We start from the raw sequence: 18,721 nt of genomic DNA, 5'->3' as shown, positions 1-18,721 counted from the left end.
GTCTAGGTCCCAGGTTTTTTTAATGCTGACCTCTTGCTGATTCTCCATGATGAATAAACAACACTTTGTTTTGGTAAGAGTTCTCAGTACATTTTTTGAAAGGGATTTAGATGACAAATTCTTTTGTTGTGATATTGTTCTTTTGTTTTCTTTTTCCAGGGAATGCAGCATTCAGGCACACATCTTTTCTCTCATCCAGCTAGCACACAGCTCTGCTCCATAGGCAGACTCCGCAGTAGCTGGCAGACAGCCCAGTGCTATGATTGCAGCAAAACACAAGGTAGCACCATCCTGAGAGCAGTGCCTTATAACTGACTGGGCTGACCTTTAAAAATGGAAAGCAGAACACAGCAAAAACATGCTTTTGAGCTGCAAGCACACAGTACATTTCCACTGCTCCATCACTAGAATTGGAAGGACTTTACTCAAATAACAGCTACTGGTATGGAGATGTCATCCTCTCTGACAGTTGTTTTAAATGTCCATGATTTCATAAACGAATTGATTGGGAAGTATTAGTTTCAATGGATAGAAATCTGAATCACCATGCTGTGTGCTCATCCTCTAAAAATCATATTCACTGTCTTTGAAGTAGCTACAGCATTTCACATACAAGATTTGTAGAGTGAAGGAATGTGCTTGTTAGACCACAGTGATACAGGTGGGAAAAGCAGGCTCAAGCAACACAAGCTGTCTTCAAATCTTTCCAAAAGCCAGAGAAATAAAAATGAAAGTATTTCTGGGTAGTTTATGTTTCTCAGGCAAGCTAGACCACTTTGTTTGCTATTACTGGATTTTACTTCTTAACGGAGATGTTACACTTGTCTGGAGAAAATGGAAGCCAAAACCGCTGCTGTTAATAAAGGTGGGTTGGAGAAGCTGATAGCTCACTTCAAGGCCTTTCCTTCCCACTGTAGTAACTGCTACGAGAGCACAAGCTATCAGGATTGGGAAGATCAAGTGATAGATTATGGAAATTGATGTGGGGGATGAAGATGATGATGAAGATGACAGGGCATAAATAGGACAGGATGGCAATAGCCTATTGGAAATTTAAATGCAGTCTCTTGAACAATAAAGAAGATGAGCTTGAATAGAAGCTATTCTTTTAGACAAGTTTACTTGTTTGTGATTTTCTGCTTGACTTCCCTTACTGTTAAAGAACAGCAATTTAGTTACGTACATTTGGTTATATATGTGCATTGTGACTAACACAAACACTGCCTCAAACTGTACATACACACACTTATTGATAACCATGCCAATCATTACAAAAATGTGCAGATATAAATAAGGTGGCTGTATTTATCTGCATTATAAGTGTCAGTGCAGAGAGTGTCAGCAGCATGGAAGTATGCAACTATAATTGTACATCAGTTCATAATACAGATAATTTTGCTTGATTTTATCATATTTTCTGTGTTGATACTATCTGGCATGTGTGTGCTCCTCAAAGCCAACACATTTTTCCTCACAGTCTCATCGCATCCTTGCCAGTAAAGCTATGTATCTGTAACATGATGTTAATGATTCAAATTTCAAGTGCCTTGGTAATTCACAAAATCGTGGAATCCTAGAATTATTAGGATTGGAAAAGACCACAAGGATCATCTAGTCCAGTCATCTACCTATCACCACCATGCCCACTAATCCATGTCCCTCAGCACTGCATCTACTCTTTTCTTGAAAAATATCTGAAATATTTTATTCTTCATCAACCTCTGATTAAACCTTAATTCTGGTTGTTAAATAACTTTTCACTACATATACAGACTCTGGGCAAAGTGAAATACAGTCTACATGTATGCCTTTTGTAGCTCTGTAGCTCTGTAGCTCTTGGGCTACAGAGAAATGAAATATAAAGACATCATTTACAAAATAAACTTTCCATTCCTCCTGTAAATGGTTCAGCGTGTTCAGACTATGCCAAAGGGATTAAATAGCACTCGTTTGGTAGTTTAACTTAAAGGAACACAAAAATGTGATCTTTTATCATTGGCGGCCAGCAGGGACTGGAAGGTGATTGTCCGTCTCTACTCTGCCCTCGTGAGGCCCCACCTGGAATACTGCATCGAAGCCTGGGGCCTCTAACACAGGAAAAATGCGGAGCTGTTGGAGAGGGTCCAGAGGAGCACCATAAAGATGATCAGAGGGCTGGAGCACCTCATCTATGAAAACAGGCTGGGGGAGCTGGGCTTGTTCAGCCCGGAGAAGGGAAGGCTGCAAGAAGACCTCACTGCAGCCTTCCAGTGTTTAAAAGGGGATTATAAAAAGGAGGGGAATCAACTTTTTACGTGAGTAGACAGTGATAGGACATGGGGGAATGGTTTTAAGCTCAAGGAAGGAAGGTTTAGATTGGATGGCAAGGGGAACTTCTTTACAGAGAGAGTGGTGAGGTGCTGGCACAGGCTGCCCAGAGAGGTTGTGGATGCCTCGTCCCTGGCGGTGTTCAAGATCATCCAACCAGATTGGGGCCCCGGGCAACCTGGTCTAGTACCAGATCTGGAGATTGGTGGCCCTGCCTGTGACACGGGGGTTGGAACTTGATGATCCTTGAGGTCCATTCCAACCCAAATGATTCTATGATTCTATGGTTCTAGATTTCCAGTAATAATCAGTAAATCACTTAGACTTAGATTCTAAAAATAAGTACGTTTGAAAAACCTTAATGTTTACAGCTCTACTCCTCAGTGGACTCTTGTGTTAAGTATTTCTGAAGACCTTGGGATCTTTCTGTAGATAAGTTTAAAGGAGTTCGGTGAACAAGTATAATGCTTCCACTTTGAATTTCAGTATTTTGGCCACCTGCACCTTCTGTATGAGAGGAATTTAAAGTCGTGAGGTATTACAGAAGACAAAACAAGAACTTATATATCAAAAGCATTATAATAATATGGCTCTTTGGAAAGGTGTATCTGCTTTGTCCCTTTAACTCACGTTCTTATCCACAAGACTTCTGGAAAGATAAATAAATAAATAATATATAAACAAAGGAAGAAACAAAGGTGAAAAATATATTCAAAAGGCGTTATTGAAAAAGGGTATTTGTGAATGCCCTCCTACACTTGCTTGGATTAACGTTACACTTCGTTATTGTTATTGGCTTGTATAACCCAATCTTTATCAGATTTCAAGGGCTTTATTGAAACTAAACCGGTGCCTGAAATCACTGCAAGTGGGGAAGATGAGATTTTTGTTTATGAGCTCTCAGACGAACATCATTATTTTATGAAAACTTTTATTTACGAAGTTACTCCAAAGGTAAAAAAAAAAACAAAAAACCCATAAATTTAAACCCGGTTCCTGAGAATAATTTTGTCTAACTTTGTACAAGTAAGACTGGAACAAAATTACATTTTAGATATGCAACTGGAATTGGTTATTGGTTATTACTGGAATACTCAAATACCAGTTCTTTACAGAGGTACCTTGTTTTGAGTTTTAATAGCTGCATATGCTTTTACTTCTTCAGTCTGATAGATCTTTTCTCCGGCTTTCAGAGCTTTTAATGTGCTGTCAGGGACCCCAGATGTCACAAAGTAGCAGATAAGCTTTCAGAACCTTGTGATACAAAGCTGAGACATTTGTTAGAAAGAAGATTTATTAGGAGAGAAGTGGTACTGACATCTCCTTTCCAAATGCACTGGTTTTGGCAGGATTCAAATGGCTGCTGAGATGAGAAGCCTATTCTCAAGACACAGCAGGAAGATTCTATGCTGTATGTCCTATGAGTCAAAATGGCCGTGTTTCACAAGATGGCAGATAGTTGCCTTTGAAAGTACGTTCTTGAGACAGCAAGAAATAACTGACGAATAACATTAGAAAGACATCATATAAGGAATATAAGAGAATTGTGAAAAATGTTGATTGTATTTATTTATTTTGAAGAAGTAGCTTAAAAATAGCATTCAGGGATGCCCAAACTAGTGACCTACAGATTCACGTGAACTTTATGGTGTTTTCCTCCCTTTACCTGCTGAGAGTGCACAGAGAGACCACAAAGAATGATAAAATCTGTCATTTGTCCAAGAGCTACTGACAGTTGATCACTCACTGACACTGCTGAAGAAACCTTCACAGGAAACAGTGCAATGAAAGAAGCCAGTAATAAAAGTGTAGAATATAGCACAAAAGGATCTGAAATACCATCTTTTATGCTGTCTTGGAAAAAAAAAAAAGGTAAAGAAATTAAAATCCACACTTGCTCAAATCCATAAATCCTTAGACACAATAAAGCCACTACTGTCTCTCTTTTTGTACCTTCTCCTCCATAGGCAACAGGTTGGCCATGAGCCAGCCGTGTGCCCTTGTGTCCAAGAAGGCCAATGGTATCCTGGGGTGCATTAAAAAGAGTGTGGCCAGCAGGTCAAGGGAGGTGATCCTCCCCCTCGACTCTGTCCTGGTGAGGCCACATTTAGAATACTGTGCCCACTCCCGGACTTCCCAGTTCAAAAAAAAAAAGAGTCTACTAGAGACTCCTAGAAGGAGTCCAGCAGAGGGCCACAAACATGATAAAGGGCCTGGAGCATCTCCTGTATGAGGAAAGGCTGAGCGACATGTGTTTTTTCAGCCTGTGGAAAAGAAGACTGAGGGGTGGTCTGATTCATGCTTATAAATATCTAAAGGGTGGTGGGAGGCAAGTGGATGAAGCCAGGCTCTTCTCAGTGGAGTGTAGTGATAGAACAAAGAGGAATGGCCTAAAAATTGTACACAGGAAGTTCCATACTAATATGCAGAAGAACTTCTTAACGGTACGGGTGACACAGCACAGGAAGAGGTTGCCCAGAGAGGTTGTGGAGTCTCCTTCTATGGAGATACTCAAGATCCATTGCAGGGAATGTGCTTTAGCAGGTTTGGACTCGACAATCTCTTGAGGTCCGTCCCTTCCAACCCCTGCAATTCTGTGATTCCGTAATTCACCTACTACACTAAGAAAGATATCCTGAAGGAAACGAATACATTTCAAACAAACAAACAAACAAACAAACCTGCTACTGCATCTCTTTTATCCATTTCCTAACAGAGTTTCAGCCTCGCATTCCATATGTATTAGGTAAATTTCTCTCAATTTCTTGCTTCTCAAGCTTTTCTTCATCTCAAAGCCTATTCCTCTCTTCTTCTTTCCTCACCCTGTACCTCCTCCTTTGCTATTCTCTTGTATCCATGGAGTTTCTCAAGCCTCAGGCTCTTTTCCAAGTAGTTGTACTCTCCCTTTTTCCTAGATATTATCTCTCTTTATTCCCTCATTAATAATGATCTTTCAAAAATATTACATAAATTCATGTCTCCTTGCACAATTTTACCACCCACTTACCTCTCATGTAACTAATTTGATTTTAATGGGAAGTAGGAGTTACCAGCACACTTTATCCTTTCCCTATCCAATGGAATGTATGTAAGTGGAGAAAAATTTACCTCTTCCCTGACTGTTCTGGAGGTTTGCAAGAAAGGATGTGAAGTAGATGTTAGGAGATTACATGCCTTAAGGCCAAAGCCACCTTCCATTACAGACTTACTCCCTAAATTAGACTGCGTTATCATAGCGTATCATCCATATAACTGTTCGGGTATGACTATTACATGACTTCTGGCTAAGAACTTAGGCTAGATTTTCAAACAAGAAAGAGGAATGAATGTATAAATCATAGAATCACAGAATGGCTTGGATTGGAAGGGACCTTGAAGATCAGCCAGTTCCAGCCCCCTGCTGCAGGCAGGGCTGCCCTCCACCAGCTCAGGCTGCCCAGAGCCCCATCCAACCTGGCCTTGAGTGCCTCCAGGGATAACAAACTCAGCTGCTTAACTTACCATACAACTGTTTCAAATAGAATTGAGACATTTGGATTTCTCATGACAAATAAATATATATTTGTGTTCAAATACCTTTTATGTTCTATATGTCTCTTTTCACAACAGGTTTAAGTGGGCTTGAGCAGGAGCAACACCTTAACCAACAAAACAATTTTTGTTCTCATGGCTTTGTACTCAACAGAGTATTAAAAAAGAAAATAGGTGTTCTTTTATTGTCCCTCTTTTATCATCTATTTAGCACTTTGATAAGGAGTTTTTTCGGGAACAGTTCAAGTTCTACCTTTATCTGTGGTGATTTCACACCAATGGGCAGTTCAGCGCTCCCACATCACTTCTCCTCAAAAGGAGAGAAAATATGATGAGGAAAACGAAGGCTCGTGGGTGGACGTAAGGACGGGGATGCTCACAACAGCCTGTTGTGAGGCTGTCAGGCAGGTGATGTAAAGGCTGGTACTCAAGGGGAGCTGCCTGCAGGCACCTCCAGTAAAACGATCTGCCCAAGTTTGCCCTGCAGACACAGGACTTGCGCAGCAAGGCACAGCCTTAGGGCCACCGCTCTGCTGCACAGCACAGCATGGTCTGTCCTTACTCAGGCTGACTGTGGTGCTGTGGGTCACCCTGTGAGGATCAATACAGTAATCTGTCTCAAATTAAGGACACCAACAATACACGTTCCATATCTGTTTCTAGGAAAGCTCTCAAGTAAGAATTTAACTACCTATACCAGAAGCCTATATGAATAACTATTCCAGACTATTTAGGCTATTAGGACCTGTTAATTCAGTGCCAATGTTAACTGAGCCATTTTTGTAAAGGTATTCAGGAGAGTGCCTGCTCCTTTAAGGGGACCTTTTACAGGGAATAATAAAAGGGAGGCAGTGATGGGAACCAAGTCTGGTCAGTGACCATCAGTCACACTAACTGATGAGGGCATGTGAGAATGTAGGCACATTACTCCAGCAAGATGATCTGATTGAGAACTTCTAAGGTGGGAGAGAACTGAAAGACCTAAGCCTCCCACCCACACCAGTTGGTGAGCCAGCCAGCTACAGGCACCATTTTCAGGAAAGATCAGCCTTAAGACTGTGAAGCAAGGTGCCTGGACTGGGAGGGTGCAAAAACTGCAGAGCTCTGCAAACCCATGGGTGTGTGCAGGGGAGGAGGGAGCAGGAGGAACAAGGAGAGGGAACAGGTACAAAAAGGCATCACCAGAGGCACCTGATCACCATAGGCTATCCCACTGTCCTGTATTTGCTCTAGTTAATGTTTTTTTTACTCTTTTCTGCACTCTTTCCCATGTGTACACGTGCTGCAAGGACTATATCAGTCTGGATGTGTTCAGTGAACCTAACTGCCACTAGAGTCAGGATGGGGAACAGACACCGTGGCACGTGGTGCCAGCTGCTGGAATCAGTAGGGTCCCAGCATAGGGTACTGGAGCCAGGCAGTTGGTGGGACTGGGATGGCACACCCAGACTTCTGAATGCAGTGTGACTGAAGGATGGCTCTTCGCAGTTGCAGCCAGCTTCAGGCTAGACCTGCTGGTGACCAGCTGGTGTCCTGGCCCTGTCTGCATGTGTCTGTGCAACTCTGGGATAGGTGCTCGACTTTGCTACTGGCTGAACTTGCAAAGGGGAAAGCAGCAGATATGTGCTCCATCCTGGCAGAGACCCCAGGTCCCCAGGCTGGGCAGGAGCAGGTAGAAGAGGTAGCCACGCTCTCTTCACTCTTTATCTCACTTTACAGTCTTCAACCACCTGCTGCTTGGAGAAAATTTCATTTCAAAACACAAGAAGGTGGGTAAAAGTAACAAAAAAACCTTGTTTTCTACTTGAGAATGTATTCGAAACTGAAAATACTGTACTGCTCAAACTCCAAAAATTTAAGTGGCCCGCTAGTTCACCAAAACTGCTGTAAGAAATCCCTCTATGCCACACTTGCAGTGTGTAATGCAAGAACAAAACTCTCTGCTGAAACCAAAAGAAGCTGAGGCAGAGTAATTAAATAAATCTGAAGTACCTCTTTCAGAACATTCTTAGGAAAACACAAAGATGATTTGCATCAGATATGATCAGTCAGGAAAACTATGACAAGAAAGACTCTGACTATTTCAATTCCTTTATTAATAGTACAGTGCAGCAACATCAACTGAAATAAATAGTTTGTATATAATATAAAAATATAACCCTTAATAAAGTTTGTACTGGGCTAGGGCTTATGTACTGAGCTTAAACAGCTGATATATAACATTTTATCTTAAATAACGTGGACAGACACGTACACGCAACTGAATGGATCTAGTAACTTTTTTTTTTTTTTAATTTGATGACAAACATACAAAGACCAGTTTATTAGTCTGTTGTAACCATACGTTATACTTCAGGTGAGAGCTGAGAGCAAACTAATAGTTTTTCAAAGTTTTCTCTTTCTTATTGTTCTCTCTCCACAGTACAGTGGTTCTACAGCCAGAAGAGTGAATTAAATTTTGGATAGTATCATTTATTAGCAGATACAGAAAAGGATTACTCAGACAACCAGGTTAAGGCACTATGGTTTCCACAACAGACACATTAACTAGGGAAAAAATTAAAAAGAGGCTATTAGAGTTCAGCTACAGTACTACGATAAACATCTGTTTTTTTCTTTGAATATATATGACAACATACTCAGTCAACTAGTGCGGCTACTATTTACTCATCCCCAAAAGAGAAAAAGGTAATAGTGTCAAAATGTTACAACTTCAAGAATGCCTCAAAACCTTCACCTAAATATATTCTCCATTTAAAAATAATAATAATAAAAAAAATCAACTCTCACTCTAACACAACAATTTTTACAGAGTTTTACATAAATTTTCCTACAAGTCATACATAGCTCCGTTTTCATTTTTCTTCCAAAAAAAGTATTTCTAACTGCTGCTAAGTGAATTTTCTTCATAAGACTCTCCAAGGAGGAAGGCAAATGTGCGTTTCATGTCCAGGCAACAAAACTTGGCATCTTTGGAGAGAAGTGTGTAAATCACCTTGGCAACACAGATCAAAATTTTTACTGTAACAAGTACTGGTGTGGAAATGAGTGCCCCCTCAATTCCTTCTGTCTGATATCAACAAAATGGATGAACAATTCATTTGAATTATTTCAAGTTTCTGTATAATTTCTACATAGCTAACAGGTCTCCTTGATCCACTCAAGGCCTCATCCCTAATAATATCCCCTGGTAGCGGCTGAAAGTTAAAACAATACGAAGTGGAGCTAGCATCGTAACAGCACCAGCCACAAAGAAGACAGCAGGCCATCTGCTTAAAACCCTCTTAAACGGTCAACCAAAATGTAGTGTCCAAACAGACTAGGACAAGGAGTAAATTCATAAAGTTACAATATAGAAACTGCGCATCCTCAGATTACAGTTCTTTCACAGAACTACCGTTTGGACATATCCACAGAATTATTTTGAATTTCAGGAAATATTCCTGCCGTATCATAAGCCAATATCAAATATAAAAATGAAAGAGTCATGGCAACTTACCTAGCTCCCCTTACTGAGAAGGGGATAGAAAAATCTACAGGGGAAGAAATACATTTATATTTGGACTCACATAATATACTTTAAGTAGTAGTATCCAAACTCCTATTCATCTTGATAATACCCCTCCGTTTATCTATGCATACATTTCAGAGTAGAAAATGGTGCAATTACTTGTAATAATACCTAATTCCTACTATAATGTTGATATATTATTTCATGAATTCCCAAAGGCTTTCATTCGTGCATTGACTACTTGGCCAACCAAACCATGGATCTTACCTACACTTGGTCCAGAGGGCTGATGGGATTTTTCTGTGCCTTACACTAACTTGAATCTTGAAGTCAGCCATTATATTGTTAGTACAGTGAAAAACCCTAAGGTTCTCCTCATCTAAGACAACTGCCAGCAGCGGATAAAATGCAGTTACCTCTTCTGCCTTAGAGCCCCAAGAACAAAAGTCTTTTTGTAAGACTTCCACACCTTTAGAGCCTAAAACTTTAGAGCATGCCAACTTTCACCTTAGCATTCATTTCCTGAATTTCAGCGATACACTTCCTCAGAAGGAAGCTACAGAGGCCACGCACTGCCATATGCACATTCATCTGTACAGAAACGTATCTCAGATTCCAGTAACTCAACAAGCAACAGTGACTTCCTCTATTTCAAATAAAATTAAAATAAATAATTTCAGTTGAAAAGATTGTTTCAACTACAACAGCTGAACAGCATATATAAAAAAAAAATAAGAACCACAGAGAATTGTTCTTGTTGTCTAAGCACTGGCTTCCTGCACCACAGGAAATTTTTTGCTCAGTATCAAAATTTTCTAAGCTACTACCTACAACGCCAATGTAAGAATGAGATAAAATTGGGAAAAGAGGTTGGAATAAACTCTATCTTAAAAACTGACACTCTTCACTTAAATGAACTCTACACATCTTAGAGCTGAAGAGGTCATAATTAACTTTGGTCATGTTCCATGTGTGCTAACTTTAGGATACACAATTTATCAATAAAGACCTAAAACAGCTTTTACACCTTTTGAATGACTCTGTTTGAGTTGGTTCCAAACTCATTACCAAATAGAAATGACAACAAAGTACCTACACAAGCAGTGCAAACATAAGAGCTCCGCAAAAAAAAAAAAAAAAAAAAAAAAAAAGCAGCAAGGGTTTGCTCAGTGGTTGTTGACTATTTTGCCCCCTGGCAGATGAAAGAAGTTGTCTTCTTTGAGTTTAAGATGTTCCGGTAAATCTAGTTGTCTTTTTGCCTCTTCAATGTCTTCCTGAATTGCTGCAATGAGTGCATCTAAAAACAGAAAAATATAGATAAAAAGCTGAACACAAAGTAACAACTGGTAAAAATCTTCTTCCACAGAATACCAGAAAATCACAGAGGCAGAATATAATGATTACTATGAGGTTTGAAAGGCAAAATTTTTCTTTTCAAACATGCCAGAGTTGTGCTTTCCACCAATATAAGTGCTGCTATCTCCTTGATCCAAAAGGAATTTTAGAAAAAGATAACAGAATCTGCTGAACTGTTTCAATCCTATCAGAGCTGCATTTTAAAAAGTGAACAGACAAGACTGATGCTTTTACAACAACCTCATGATTTTGAATTTACTTCTCAAACAACTGAAATGTAGACTGAAGTAAGATGCAGGAAGGTTTTTTGTTGTTGTTGTTTTCTTTGTTTTGCTTTTGAATTTAACTTACACATCATCTTATGAAAACATACCAAAATTTCAAATGCTAAGAGATAAAGCAGCTAATTATGAAGGAACAAACAGCAAAGGAATAGCACTTGCATAAATAAAACAATTAAGAGAGTAATTCTAGCGTGGCCTGCAATACTGACCTAAGGAATCAAAGTTTTTTTCTGGTCGAATATATCCAAGTATTGCTATACTAAGAATTTCTCCATAGAAGTCTTCTTTGAAGGTGTGGATAATGTGCGTCTCCTAAAGGAAGAGAAATAAGTGGACATTTGCAATGGACTTGGAACTTATTTCCTCTTACTGCAAGGGATGTTTATCTAATACCTGTAAGTCAAATTATCCGTAACACATACCAATAAAACAGAGACATTTAGTTTAACATCTATGATGCAATACTGAGAGAGGCTAGGGCTTTTGCTTTTTTTAAGAAGCAGAATTGTACTTTGCATGGAATTTAAGAAAAATATTCACCTAAGAGTTTTCTGACTGCCAGATTAAGAAGATAGTAATTAAAAAGCCACGATTTCTCACCACTTCCCAGAATTAATATTTCCAAAGCAGTAAATCACAAAGAAAGCTCAAGGTTTCAACATCAAGTTGATGAAAGAACTATGAAGACTTAAACCGAAATAGCTGACTTACAGACAGCTTTTACAACCAGCTCTAAATGATAAGATTCTGGGAACTGATAACAGAATTCCAGGAGCGAAGGATGAGAAAGGATTCCCCATCCCGCACCTTGCTCAGAAAAAGTGGTTGCAAAAAATTTACAGTGTATATTTGTGAGGCTAACAACCACTCCAGAGATTCTTGCCCAAATTAAAGTGTTTTCAACAACTAAGAGAGTTCTTCAAGAATCAGGAAAAGCACCAGGACCTGACAACAATAAAATCACAACCACCAGAGCTCCAAATTCTAATTCCTCCATCCCATTGTCATGCAGTTTTGAATATTAATTTATTATATCACAACACAGCACCACATCTCTGGATTCCGTCATTAAGGAGAAGAATCTGCACCAAAAGCAATCATCATTTCAGAAATACAGTTAAATTCTAATCTTGGAAATACCCAAGCAATGGTGGAATAGGTCAAAGAAAATAAATGTTATTTATCTACGGCTATATACTCTCTGGCTATTCAGACTATTTTCTTTTCAGAATACAAATATAGGAGACTGATACCAAATGCATTTCTAAGAGCAAACATAATTTGTAGGTCTCATTTATGGCTGACATGCTGCTTATCTTATTTAAAACCAACATCTGCCTCATTTGTTATAATTAAAAGCGCCACACAAAGCAAAGTTCTTACCACTGATTTCTTAGTATTCTTATAGAATGGATTCCATCCTATGCTCAAAACCATTTTATGCACATCTCCATTTCCAACACAGGCCCATCCATAGTATATACCGGTAGAGATATCAGATGGAAAGCTTTCAACTACTTGCTCAGAAAAGTTAGCTGCAAAGATGTTAGAAAAGGTAAAGCGTGAGTGACTCTGTGGAAGCCAGTGCCATCACAGAACATTCTGAGACTTAACATTTCCGCTTGCTTGCCATTTACAAACCGAACACTTATGATGATGATCATCCTCAGGAAACATGCCATGTAGAGAAGCACAAAATACACAACATCTTCACAACGTTCATGGCAATAACAGAGTTACCGTATCTCTTTCACATACTATTTTACATACATTCTGTTCTGTTGTAAAAATTAATAAACACAAAGTAAAATATTCAGTCAATATTCATTTCAGAATTAGGACGACTATTACAGCTTTAATATGGTCAAAGAAGAGAAACATCAAGCTTCTTCTGCACTACAGAATAACCTCAGAACTATTTACTAGCTGGTAAAACAGTTATGTAACAAATACGTAGAAGTAAATAAAGGCTCGCTTGTTACCACCCCTCAGATTTACAGGTATTGTTTTTGGGAGTACCCGTGTCAGTGGATTTACTGTATTCTCTTTGGAAAGAACCCGACACACCCGCCCGACCCAACCTAGGCCGCTCTCAGAGGAGCTCTCCAGCACGTGGATCTCCCACAGCTCTAGGGGCGACCTGCAAGAACCGGCGCTTCTGACAGGACAAGAACTGACGGCTTCCCCCTGCCAGCCCTTGCGACCAATAAGCCATTTATACACAGCCAGGACAAAAAAACGTTAAATTATTAACACGTCTTGTCACAAGAGCAGCACCGGAGGATTTGTCTCGGGAAGTTTCGTTCAGTGCCTCGTTAAGGTGGAACGAAACGCATTCTAATTACACCTTTATCTGCACTTAGGTAAGCGAAAGAGAGACGAGCAATAGAAAAGCGTATTTCTTCCAGGCCAGCCCCACCCACCGCGTTTCTTTAACCTCTGCATCATTTCCACTCCATACATTTCCGCGCGGCCGCTCCCAGCCCCGCGTGACCTCGGCTCTGCGGAGCAGAATGACCGTCAGATGACTTGACGAGCAAACGCAAGTCTGAAGGAAATCGCTTCAGAGAATAAGAGAAGAAAGAGGAAAAAAAAAAAGGAAAAGGCAAGGCGGGGGGGAGGGAGGAGGGTTGGAAAAAAAAAAGCAAAAGCAAGCCAGCACTGAGAAGGACGGGCGTTGCTGAAGGCGCACGCATGCCACCACGGCGTGCCCGGCACCCCGCCTGCCCGCTTGTCGCACAGGCCCCCGGCCCCGGCCCGCCAGCAGACCCCCTAGCAGGGGCCGCCGCTCACCGGTGGGCACGCCCAGCTCCTTGGATCCCCGGCCGAAGCCCTTCACCACCTCGCCGCGGCAGAAGTAGGGCAGGTGCCTCATGGCGGCCGCGGAGCGCCCCGCGCTGCCGGCGGCACCCAGCCTGGCGGCACGCGGCCTCACGCCGCCGCTTCCGGCCGCGGCCGCAGCGCCCGCCTCGCCGCGGGCACCGCCACGCGGAGGGGGGAAGCGCCGGACTCGGAGCGGCGGGACGCGCCGGCAGGCCTCGGCCTCCCCTCAGCGATAGGCTCGCCCGCAGCCTCGCCGCCGGCCCCGCCCCTCGCCGCCCGGCGCCGTTGGTACCGGCTCGCCGGCGGCCCGGCGTGGGCCGTCCGTTCCGCGAGGCGGCCGGCGGGACGGGCTGCTGGCGGCAATGCGCGCAACGCTGCTGGGGGGGGCCTGCCGTGCGCCGCCGTGCGGAAACGTGCCCCTGGAGGCCGCGCTGCCTTCCTGCCTGACGCCGCGCTGCGCGTCCCTTCCCGTGCGCCGAGCCGGCGAGCGCGCCTTCCCTTCCGCGCTGCCCTTCGTGTTTGCTTTTTCTGTCAGAAAATCGCGGGTTTGGGGCTTACGTAGCAGGACGGCGATGCTACACGTAACCGCATTGGCACAAAAGCACATAAATCGACTTGAAATATCACCAAATTCGTTGAGGTGAATGACTCTCCTCGAGCACCATCGCTCATTTTGCCGCTCTCATCTCCCAGTCAGGGAAGTGTTCCCAGAGCTACTTTCTGTCAGCTGGTTTCTCACGGGGAAAAGCCACCCAAGCACCTGAGGTCTGTCCGTACCTGTCGGCAGCCCAGCGACAGCTCCTAGTACTGGGCAGCTGTTGTGGCACACTGGCTACAGCCCCCTGGGGAGTGCTGAAAGCCACCAGCTCACCAATTTGCAGCATCTGTGGGCACCGATTGCTTTGCAGGATGAGGCCAAAATCATTTTTTAGAAATGTTTCTGCCTCAAAATAACCCTCTTCCTATTTCTTCTCATCACAGTTCTCCGCCATCCATTCAGTGTTGACATCTTAATTCATTACCCCAGTTTGAGCAACTTCAACTCTCACAATCATTGCTTGTGTAACTGCAGCTGAAAAGAACAGAATGAAAAAGGAAGAAGGAAAAGCAGAAGAAAAAAGATCCTGAAGACAGTAGCACTGTGTACATCCTGTTCTGCTGTCTGACAGCATGGAGAGAGAAGTGTCACGTAAAGGTTTGTCTTGTGATATTTGATAGTGAAGGCATCTTAGATATTAAGCCCAAATGAAGATCTTGTTATTTAATTACCTATCTAATGGTGGACCATGACAGTCAACGCTGTGACATTCTGGCCCCTGGAATTTTTATCTGCAGAGCAAAACAGACAAACAAAACAGAAACCCTAAGGAGCAAATAAATTTATATTGTTTATCATATGGTTCTTCCTGGCAATAACAAACTATATACTTGATTATAATCTGTATATATGTAGATGTATATTTGTGTTATTTCATTCATTCTGATATTCATGTGGTGTCCACAAGATGTCTCCAGTCTTTTCATTTTCAGTATTTGCAGTTTTGGGCAAAGCATGCGCAATCTCAATAGCAGAACAGATCTTGAGAAACAGAAAGATGGGTAAATATTTGTGTAAGAATTGTGTCGTTAGTAGTCTTACAGAAGTCTAACTGGTGAGTTACGTCTCACCTTGTCAAACAGTTGATACATTAATCCTCCTTCTCAAAAGGAGTGGGTTGCTGCGATCCAGCTATAAATTGCCCCGCATACTGGACATATTTCTCTTCTGATATACGTTGTACTTAGTTCAGAACAGAGGGGTGATTTTATGTAAGAAGAATTTAATTACCTGTATTTGAATTTAACAGATTTTTTGTTCAGATATTTTAGCTGAATTTTGTTCACAAACATACGCCAAGAAAAGTAGATTGATAGCTTATCTGTGCAGTTATCAAATCCAGGCACTATTTCAACAGCTGGAAAAGAACTGCTCTGTTCTGGTGATGCATTTTTACAGCTGTTGTTGTTAGTGAAAAGTCCCGAAGTATTTTGATGTAGTCATGAAAACCAGAATTAAGAAGAGGGAGCAGGTGTTGCGTGCCATCAGTGCAGGCTTCTCTTTGTCCAGGGCCTGCATTGTCCCTCACATCTGTTTTCATTACAGAAGGCTGAAAGGGCATCTTTAATTTTCAAGCTGTAAGGGGAAAAGCAAAACATCAGAAAAAGAAAATGGTGGTCCCAGTCACTCATCTTGAGGGAGGAGGTGGCAAAAGAAATGGCTGCAATGCTTTCTCCCAATTGCTTATTATTATTCATTAACATCACTCTCTTCCTATCTTCCTTGAGCTGTACTTCAGTATGACAAGGAAGTCTTGAGCTGTGTCCTTGGAAGATGAGAGCTGCCATTAGAGCCTTGCTCATACTGTAAGTAATGACTGAGCAAATGTGGCAGACTCTGGTGATAGTTTCCTGCTACTGAAAGGAATACGTCATTTATAATACTGCTGCCAACAGATGATGCTGTCTTCCACATCCATGCAGGGTACGCCTGTGTTTACTGTGGTACTGCTGTCTGTGTAAGGTTAACTGTATCGCGTGCCTTGCAGAAAACATGAGGAGACACTGTAAGGGCATCTGCTGGAGTACCTCGTGCTGGCCATTGCTGTGTAAGGGAAGAGGTTCCTCTCCAAGTACAATTTTTTTTTTTACATCTAGTGCAGCTTGAAAGTGAGGTTTCCTGCAGCTAAAGGGACATAAGATTTTCTGTCTGTATTCCCCTTTTTATTCTACCTTACTAAAACAGCTGTTTTATTAAGCCATTTGTTGTTGTACTCTTCCTTCTGAGATCCAGAAAGAGCCCTGCAACGTCTCTCTTTGTCATCTCCCACACTCAGGTGCAGAACAGCAACTATTCTTTAATTTAGGACAGTACTGTAAAATATTGGCCCATGTTTATTATTCATAGTTGACATATAGAACAGAACTCCAAGAATTAATACGTATTCCTATAATTACTTGGGGATAACATGTAGAGTACTTTTATGAAGTTGGTTTACAGAGAGACTGCCAAGGACAAATTCTGGTAAAAAATAGCTGATTTGTTGAAAAGTGTTCTGCTGATCTTGGTAACCTCAGTGTACTAACAAGAAACCCACAAAACAAACGAGTTACAGCAAAAACACCACACAGAGAAAATTCAAAATTAGCGAAAGTGCTGCCAATTTCACGGAGATTTGACAAAATTTCACCATGTCACCAAAAATAAGAGGTATCATGATATTTTGAGTAGATGTTGAAAGCTTGATGACAGAGTGAAGTAAAGACAAGAGTCTAGTGCTGTACGTGTTAATATTGAAAGGAACATTAGCTCCATAGTCTTACGCTCTCATTAATTCATTTGGATTTGCTGGAGAAAAGTGTTAATACTGTTGTAGAAATACATGCTTGTTCAGGGGAGAACAGCAGCGGTTTATTGCTGTAGCCATAGGAGCGCACAGAGCAGCAGGATAACAGACTGCTGATGTGAACTCTGCCCGTACGAGTCAGTTATAGAGTTCATATGCCTTTGGGTTATACAGCACCGTCTTCACCAAAACTCAGATAAACAGATCATGGTTGACAACAACAGTAATTGAAATTCTTCAGATAAGGACGCTCTAAACAGGACATCATTTTAGTAATAGCCCACTCCTGTTATGAGTAAACCACTTTGCTAATTTAATTGTGCTTACTGACAAAACCATTCATTGCAAATGTTTATCTCTTAGTGTTTCTTAACTAACTTTGCAGGGCTAGCAGAGGACTATGAAACATTAAGTATTTTGCATCCGCAGTACTGGACTCTCTTTTCTTCCTTTCTGAAAACAGCAATATCAGAGAATATTGCATGAAATCATATTAGCTAGATACATTATACCAACAACCCAGAAGCCTGCAACATAATCAAATGCAAATAGGAAGCCTGGAACTAGAATACCTGGAAAAAATGTGTGTATTGATACTAAATCAAAGTTGCTCCTCATGTTATAGATCACATGAGCTTCACCCTTTTTAATGGAAAGAAAATATATGATTATCTAGTAAAGTGAACACAAGAGGTTATAAAACAGTTTACTGTGAAACTGTTCTTTTTCTGCTATAACAACTAAACAGCAAAACAAGAGGCAAAAAGAGAAACAAAACCAAAACGTTAATGGAAGAAATAGACTGTGAAATAATCAATATATCATAGAAAATCAAATGAAAGTCTTGAACGGACCATTGTTGAGACAAAGTCTGTAGTCTTACAGAAGGAGCCTGCAATTAACATTCAGTAATTTTCTAGCTGTCTTGGCTGACTAGGAAGTATGCAGTTGACTGGAAGCTGGCAAATGTGATGAACATCTACAAGAAGTGCAGGAAGGAGGATCGAGGAAATTACAGGAAATTAAGCCTGTCAGTCTTACTTCAACACCAGGGAAGGTCGTGAAACAGATCATCTTGAGTATCGTCACACAACAAACATGGGACAATTGAGTGATCAGAAGCAGCTGGCAAGGGTTTATGAAAAGGAGGTCTTTCCTGACTAACTTGATCTCCTGTGGCAAGATGACCTTCTTAGTAGGGAATGCCTGTGGATGTTGTCTACCTGGATTTTATTAAAACATTTGACATTGTTTCTTAAAGTATTCTCCTGGAGAAACAGGCTGCTTATGGTTTGGACAAGATGTGCAGTTTTTTGCTGAGTGACTGTCATGACAGCCAGACTCAAAAGTCATAGTGAGTGGAGTTAACCCAGCTGGTGGCTGGACACCTGTGGACTTCACCGGGGCTCTGTATTGGAGCCAGTTTTGTTTAACATTTTTATCAGTGATCTGCACCCTCAGTAAGTTTGCAGATTATTCCAAATTAGGCTGCTTGAGGGTAGGAAGGTTTTGCAGAGTGATCTGGA

General features: G+C 41.3%; 2 protein-coding genes across 2 annotated transcripts; both read right to left on the bottom strand.

Moving 5' to 3' along the window:
- LOC110389769 (riboflavin kinase-like) lies at positions 7,912-13,957 on the bottom strand. The gene is made up of 4 exons (XM_021380670.1): positions 13,783-13,957; positions 12,373-12,524; positions 11,199-11,301; positions 7,912-10,646 (listed from the first exon to the last, which is right to left on the bottom strand). The coding sequence occupies exons 1-4, from the start codon at positions 13,862-13,864 to the stop codon at positions 10,516-10,518; spliced, it is 468 nt and encodes a 155-aa protein (XP_021236345.1). The 5' UTR covers positions 13,865-13,957; the 3' UTR covers positions 7,912-10,515.
- On the bottom strand, positions 13,921-14,343 carry LOC110390258 (translation initiation factor IF-2-like; the record flags this gene model as incomplete). The annotated part of the gene is made up of 1 exon (XM_021381512.1): positions 13,921-14,343. A coding segment is annotated over one exon (423 nt), but the record flags the coding sequence as incomplete, so codon positions are not given.

Source organism: Numida meleagris, chromosome Z (assembly GCF_002078875.1).
Source record: "Numida meleagris isolate 19003 breed g44 Domestic line chromosome Z, NumMel1.0, whole genome shotgun sequence".
Classification (NCBI taxonomy): Eukaryota; Metazoa; Chordata; class Aves; order Galliformes; family Numididae; genus Numida; species Numida meleagris.
This window is presented reverse-complemented; position numbering and strand designations above follow the sequence as displayed.